Below are 8,273 nucleotides of genomic sequence, written 5' to 3'. Positions count from 1 at the left end.
CATCTGCAAAATGTTTAATATGAACTCTTCTCCCCCTGCAGGCTGTAAATCATTTATACATCAAACTCTTTTATTTGTAGCAGATGGAAAACTTAGTACAAATTTAAAAACAAAAAAGGGGAAGATTAGACACTTAGGTGAATAATGTCTAATTGCATCATACTGCACTGACTTTTAAAAAAGGCCTTAAGGCATGGGAATCAACTCAGATGGATTTGGATGCCTTTTCTCTAGGTGGCACAGACAAAAACTGGGCAAGAAGCTGTTTTTCCTACGAGTGCTTGTTCATCACTGACAGAGAGAATTCTGTTTGTTAAATTAATTTGATAGGATCTTACGGTGATGAAATATTTGTTCCTTTTAAACTGGTGTGTAGCCTGACCCTGTTGCTCCAACTGAGCCGTTGATGAGGTTCTTAAGACGTGGAACTTTGGGACATGGTTTAGTCTACTCTACCCTTAATTGGTTTAATTGGTTTAGTGTGGACTTGGTAATGTTAGGTTGATGGTTGGACTGGATGATCTTAAAGGTCTTTTCCAACCTAAATGATTCTATGATTCTATATGTAAGGATGTAAACATAGGAAATAAGGCTATGATAAGATGTTCCTCTGTATCCAGCGTTCCCTTACTATCCACTTCCAGTGTCCTTGTCTATTCATGTGGCTGTCTAGTCCTGGTCCCAGCCAGTGTGACAGTCAAAATGGACTAGGTGCTCTGTTTCTGCAAAGCGTGTCCTTTCTTCCCTCTATTACTCCCCTTGCACAGGAACACACATGTTCAGGCAAGAAAATGGTAGGACACTAAAATAAAAAGATATGGTATGGTTCCAATTCCTTTTCTTCCAGCACATGCACCCTTATGTTACCTTTAGCTACATTTCAGTAAACTTTTGTTATCTGACTATATAACACAACTTGCACTCCTGCTCTTTGTACTTTACACAAAGTCACAAGGGGAAAAAAGACTCCATTCCTACATGGATCAAGACAATGTTCTCAGACTGTTTCCATTACTTCAAAAGAAATACTGCTGTCATTCGTAGTATGGGTAAAAGCCTGATAATATTGCCAATAACATAACTGCTACTCTAGCAACAAGAAAAATATGTTCCTTTGATTATAAATTTCTATCTGCTAAATGCATTAGAAAACTACTCGCATGTGATGGTGTGACAATAGTTCCTCCTGTAATGCAATGATGCAGCCCAAATAAGTTGAATTTTATTCAATTAAAGTTTAAAATATATGAGAGCAAACATACACAAAGTATGTTTTCGAGCCCATAATGCTGTGATTTCCCATTCATTTGAACAGTATTCTATAAAAATACCATCAGATCATGGGTCTATTTTCTTAGAGTGTTAATATAATAGTTAATTATAGGACAGATGTGATACAGCAGCATACTGGAGAGTAAAGAGGAATTTCACAAAATTCAGTAATAGGAGACCCTGAGAAGTCTGGTGTAAGAAATACTGCAAGAACTCTTCCTTTTGCAACCAAGTGTTGTCTGGACTCAACTGTGTTGAGTCCTGGAAGCTGGCCTGATAATTATTGTTGAAATACTGCTGACTGATTGATTGAAAACCAAGGAAGGGAGGGCATGTTAGTTGTTCTGCTCTTTTACTGTGAATGCATACATGTTCCTGTTTCTGTAACCGTCATCCAAATTAAGTAAAGAAGAATTTTGCCACTCGCTTCAGAACAGTCCTTTGTTCAAGCCAATGTGCCTTCATAATTGAAGCTATGTGTCTGAGTTGTATTACAATTTTTTTTCATACTAAGGGATCCCTCATGCACCTGCTGTTTGGGGTTTGGCTCTTAAAACTGTGTTTTGGCAGAGCATAATGTCAGTAACAAGTAAAAAGATTATGTCATTATGATAGGACTATTGACTTGGAAGATAATTGAAGACACTGCTTTCATAGACAACACAAAGCAATATCCAAGCTAAAAATTTCATGTCCCTTATCATTAAAAAAAAAGTGTTCTCAGACCAATGAGACCAGCTGTTCCTATGCATCCAGCTGCTCCCCACCCTGACTTGCATATTTTATATATCCCAGAAGGCATTTAAAATCTGCAGCATCACTTTGAGTTTATTGAACTATTAACTTAAAAACTGCATCAACTGTTGTGTGGTACTTAAGTAGAAAATTTACTGTGGATGGATTATTGTTGCAAGAAAAGAGAGTGCTGCTCTCCTTTGCTAATATTCTAGGAGACATAAATGCAATCTCATTTATTTTTCATAAGCAAAATATTAATAAAAGTTTTTTTCACTCATAAGATATTTGCATGGCTTCTATATGTAACTGGTCTTTCCAATGCAATTGCATGATGATTAATTAACATTGAACATACAATCTTTCCAGCATAACTGGGCACTTAGACAGCGTCATACAAATAAAAGTTACTGGGCTAAGAATGAGAAAAGAATAATGTTACACCTATAGGGGCACATACTTGCAACTATTTCAGCTGGTATATACCTAGTAGCAAGTTCAACACACTTGGTTTGACATATGTTAGTTTAATACTTTTGCCTTATTTTACTTTTCATTACTTTATTACTGTATTAAAGAATATATACTCCTGCAAAATTTCATTCACAATGTGAGCTAAATTAGGACTTTCAAGTCACAGACTTTGAAAAAGAGAAAGGAGAAGGGATATTCCTTTAGAAGTAGTTTTGAGGTACAGCCTCTTACTTGTGGGGTGCATGTGTGAACTTTCTTAAATGTCTGGTCAGCCATGCTAGATAAAGCAGAAGAAACATACATGACAATATGCCTTACCCATCTTATTTCTCTTTAGACATTTGAAATCTGTGTGGATGACAACAGGGCTTTCTGCAAAAACTGAGTCTGAAAATGCACACAGAGAAGGAAACATGAAATGATCAGCTTTGAGCCCCAAAGTAACAAAGTTTTCATCTAAAATATTCTGTGGTGGTAAGACTCACACACTCATCAGCAAGTGTAGCACTACCATATTCCCAATGCAAATAGGCTCAAACAAAATAAAAAAAAAAAAAATTTTTTCTGAGATGTTCCAAACCAATGTTGATTGATTCAAGCACAGTAGATGTTATTTCACCTAAAACACCAGGAAAATGGTACAAGGAACAGCAAAGCACATGTAAAAGGATCATACAGCACCAACAATAGATGTAGTAATGTTCTTGATGAAGTAATAACCTCGGGGTTTTTTCCTAGGGGACTTCTTTCCCTTTACATGCTCTTTCAGCAGTGTTCATGGGATAATCATTATAGTTTAAACTTTATCCTCTGCAGGTACAATATCTGGCTTTCAAAGACTCACACTAATCCGTGTTGTGAAGCAAAGGGCATGCCTTAGTCCTGCAGTGCCACCCTGATTAATAACTTGATTGGCATTTCTTCTTGTACTCAAGGGGAGTGGTAGGTTTTGAATTGGACATTTATTTCTCATAAAGTGTTGTACCTATTTTGTATTTGCAAAAGTGATCATAGACTTGGCTTACTGCCCTGAGCAAACAGGCCTCTGGAGCAACACCCAAGAAGTTGTACTTTAAACCTGAGATGGTAAAGTTTACAGAAATAAATATCTGTATTGCATAACACTGGAAAGGTATTTTTCAGGGACTTTTTCCTCCTTTCATGAATAGATGTTGCATAACACCAAAGTTCACTATTAGTGTGTCTACAGTCCCAGTTGGAATGTGCTTCAGCCTCTTTCTTTCATTCTCTTTTGTCTTTCTTCTGTTGGCTTTTGTTGTTGTTTAGCACTTCTTTAGAAATAGTCTAGCAAATATATTTAAATCTAGTAACGCATGTGTGGAAAGTGAATGTTGCTCTTGTTAAACTGAAAATTCACGCTCAGAATCCTAGTTTTAAGTAATGTTTGAACTTAGGACATCTATGGCAGGTAAATATTACCATTATTATTAGTGTGGGTGTGATTTATTGTCCATCACCATCATAGCTACCACACAGCCAGCTATGCAATCTCCAGGATGAGGTATTGTACAATCATGCCATCCCTGCGCAAGGTGTATACATTCGGTATAACATACTGTCTGTTGGCCCCTTTGAACTTAGGGTCTAGGGCATGAGTCATGTGAGCTTCTGCTTCAGGATGTCCCCCTGAAGTGGTCACTTCACCTCTTGATCCTACAGAGAACATGCTATGAGGTCCTAGCGCTAACAGAGTAATAGTGACCCAATGGTTCATGCTCTACTTCTGTTTCTACAGAGATAAGCCACATTGGGCAGGGGGAACCTGTGAATATGTTCTGCTTAGTGACAGGCAGGATACTGGTATCAAGTAGCATTATACATGTAAAAGTATTCTCAGTACCAACATGAGGTTGCTCTGGCATTCACAGTTCAATACTCATGCCCTATGCTGCCCTGTATGACCTGCTGCAGGTGAACTTGATGCAACCCTGCCTTCTTGTACTCTTCTGGTCATGTACCCTGGTAGTATTTTTCCTTTCCCAGCAAAAAATGGGATAATAATGAATGTAGAAAAAAATACCGCCCCGCCTTACAAAGAACCCCCTGAACTTCTCATTTCTAAAACTTTAATAGTAGTATGACGGTACTATAATTCTGTTATTGTTGGCATCTGCCTCATGTAAGATTTGACATTATTGCCACCAGAAACTTTCCCTCCTTGTTGTATACTCTGGGTCAGCAATGGACCATGCATGCACAACCCAGTAGCAAAGAACTGCTTCCCAATCAATCCACTAGGCTATAGCTAAATTCTTAAGTAACATTTAACTGGAATGTAAACTGGAGTTGAATCCTAAATTCTGGTCATCCAAACTAGAAACTGCTGGACAAAAGAGAAAGGAAAACTGCAATTCAGAAAATATTTTATTGAGTACAATACCATTTCATTGTAGGCTTTCGTCAAAGGTCTAGTTTATAAAACACCACCAACCTCTCTGAGGTTGAATATAGCTTGGGCAGGTGCACAAGGAGCAGGAGAGAGAGGGGCAGCATCTGCAAATTTTCATGCAAGCAGCATAATATGGGTATTTGCATCCAGACAGTACCTTGTCATAGTGCCCAAGTTTGTACCATCTCACCAGAAAAAAATTAATGAATCTACATTTAAATTTTATAAAGGATTGTAACAATCAGTTATAAGTTCAAATTTACAGGGTGCTGCCACTGCACATTCAACAGCTTAACTCAAGATCATAAAATGAAAATTAGGAGCTCAGAATGAAAGTACCATAGTAATCCTTGTGTGGAAACAGAATTAACTCTAACTCCAGAAACTGATGGCTAACAAGGCATCATATCTACTGTAGACAAGGAGAGCTGTAATTTTTACCAGTGTACTAACATCTAACTTCCATTTTTAGCAGATATAAAACCATAAAAGTTCCTGGAATTGGGGTTAACGCCACAACACACAAGTCTAATCAAGACTTGTCATGTTCTTGGAAGGACATTAAATGAACAGTAGTCCATGGGCAATCTTCAGTTGCATGAAGCACCTGCTCAACTTATAAAAAACAGCCTTAAACAGGGTACAAGCATGTTAATATTTATATGAATGAAGTTGCTGCTTATTGGAACGTGGATCAACTAATTTTTCTGGTGTAATTGTTTGTTTTCAGTGATGGCAAAGCATAAATGTGCTATAAACTGTAGGAACAGTCATAAGCAACATTGAAAATGTCCCTATATTGCTTAATTCTTCTCTCGACCCTCCTTCTTTATGAAGTAAATACACATTCAGAGACCATAGGAAGTTTTCAGGTTGACCATATTTCTGCAGCTAACTCTTAATTTTATGAGCTGGTCCCCACAGAATCTTTAAAAATCTACCACAAAACCTGCACTGTACTGCCAAAGAATTTGAGGAGCACTTGTTATAACAGTAAATATGAAGGTAAGTACAGCAGTTCATAAGTCATACTACACAGAGACTTCCATTGTCCTTTGGGTGTGCATGTCCCAACTCATGAGTGCCACCACTTTATCATGAAATAATTTTATAAAGCAGGATGGAACAATTTGTGCTAACTACAACAATATTTTCAAATGAAAAAAATTATTAAGCCACATTTTAAAGCAAGAAAAATGGAAATGTAAAGTTTAGCATATTCATTAGCAATTAGAGGATAAAGTCCAGAATAGTCCAGAAAGGCCAAAGTATTCAAATAATTCTGAAGGGTTCTGTTGAAATGACTTTCTTATTTATTAAAAAGACAACACATTCTCAAGAGAGCATCTTCTGCAGTGAAATAATTTAATTTCTTCATATAGACACATCATACACAACATTAACAACCATGAAAAACAATACAAAATGCTTTCAAATTTAACAAGTAGAAAAATATAACTAGTATATATGGCAATTGTGAATCCAATACTGTACAGAAGTATTTATGGATTTTACAAATAAATTATAGCTTAAATGCCCTTTTTAAAATTTGTATATGTACATGGGAACATAGGTTCTGAAGCTTACCACTAACTTGCCACAAATGAGTGCCAGTCAAATGTTCTGCCAACAAGCTCAAAAAATTTCTTGTTGGGTTCATGGAAATATTCATGCAGTTTCTCAAGTAACCAGGTATCTACTTGTGGGTGTGCTCGTCCTTTTGACTCATGTAAACAACGCTCTCTACCACTGTCCCTTAGGCAGTAGAAGCCTTTAGTTTTATTGAAATAAAAGTTTGAAGCATTTATCTGTGGTGATAACTTCAAAAATCTCTCTACCTTCTCTATTTCTGGGAAGGGATCTTTGATTAGTTTATCCCCATCTACAATGTGGATATGATCAAGAGGGAAATACTTCAGCCAGTTTTGCATGTGAATGTAGTATAAGCTTCTGTTTATTGCCTTGTAGTCCACATTGAGTTCACCATCTTTAATCAGGAATTGTTCAATGGATGGATACGGCTTGTGCTTCTGCATGTGATTATAGAACACTTGGGTGTAATCTGATAGTACTCTTTCACTTGGGTCTCTTAAAATAAGGAGTAGTCTCATTGACTGGTTCATGTTATAAACTCTTTCAGGCACTTTAGGTGATGTGAAATATGCAGGAGTTTTTTCCACGGTGATCTGATAGGGATAAGAGAATGGCATTTGATTAATATACCACTGCAATCCATTTCTGTAATGATCTTCCCAGTCAAAGAAGTGAACTTCAGTTTCTGCTGCTGCAATATCTGGATGGAGACTCAACATCTCTAACAAAGCTCTTGTCCCACCTTTTCTCACTCCAATAATGATAGTCTGTGGCAGCTGCTGGCATGATCCATTAGAATGAATGTTTTCCTTGAAGTCATTTTTTTGAGATGTTTTCTTTAAAAGCTCTCTCTGAACAGACTGAGAAGAAGTCTCAGCCTTTGAATTTATAGCCGGTGTGGAAGGCACTATCTGAGGTTGAACAATAAGCAACACAGCTCCCAGCAGAAAAGCTGCCATGACAGAAGTTCTTAGTCTGGTTTCACTCAAGTAGGTAATGGGGCATAGAGTGATTTCCACCGAGAACAACCTTTAAAAGTTGTTTTTGTTTTGCTGAGTGAACACGTATTTCTCAAACAGAAACTTTGCTGAAAGAGGGGAAAAAAAAGAAAAGCAGCACATTATTTCATACTCGGACATATCACTACTAAAGCCACACTGCAAATATCTTTTGCTTTTCACAACTGAAACTTCTTTAGCTTTCCCAGCTCTAGGCTCATAGATCATTTGGTACAATTAAATTCTTTAAAAGACAGGCACACACAATAATGCCATGAGAAAATTATTTCCAGTCATCAGGAGACATGAACATTTTGAATCTTTCTCTTGCACCCAAGATTCATCCAGAGTATTATTCTTTTATTATTTTTTTTTTAAATCTGATTTCATTGGAGTTGAACCACAACCACAAGAGAATCAAGTACTTTTTTTACCTGCAAGATAGGTTTATCTTAGAAACAAAACGTAAAAAGGAAAAGGTGTGGACTGGACAAAGAGAGCATTCCTAAAAGCTGAGGGTCTTGTAGGAAGTCTGGGAATTACAGCCTCCTAAAGGCCCATGTGACAGCAACCTTAGAAGTAAAGCCTCCTGGGAAAAAGGTTCACACAATATAGATAGAGCTGCCCAACCCTGGGAAGGTAACATTCTCATAGGAAGAAGGTAGGAAGAGATCTGGGTGAGCAGTAGACCAGGGAAAAGTTGAATTTTTGTGTCAATTTTAAGTGAAGTTAACATTTGCTTTGTGCTTCAGGTTTCTAAGGATAGAGTCAGGTGGTATGCACTCTGCCCC

General features: G+C 37.2%; 1 protein-coding gene across 1 annotated transcript; it reads right to left on the bottom strand.

The window, feature by feature from the left end:
- Nucleotides 1-6,480: 6,480 nt before the first annotated feature.
- On the bottom strand, nucleotides 6,481-7,443 carry HS3ST1 (heparan sulfate-glucosamine 3-sulfotransferase 1). The gene has a single exon (XM_009492637.2). It carries the CDS (start codon nucleotides 7,441-7,443, stop codon nucleotides 6,481-6,483), a length of 963 nt encoding a protein of 320 aa, XP_009490912.1.
- Nucleotides 7,444-8,273: the final 830 nt, after the last annotated feature.

This window comes from Pelecanus crispus, chromosome 4, assembly GCF_030463565.1.
Source record: "Pelecanus crispus isolate bPelCri1 chromosome 4, bPelCri1.pri, whole genome shotgun sequence".
Lineage (NCBI taxonomy): Eukaryota > Metazoa > Chordata > Aves > Pelecaniformes > Pelecanidae > Pelecanus > Pelecanus crispus.
Note: the sequence above shows the minus strand (reverse complement) of the source record. Positions and strands in the feature narration are given on the sequence as shown.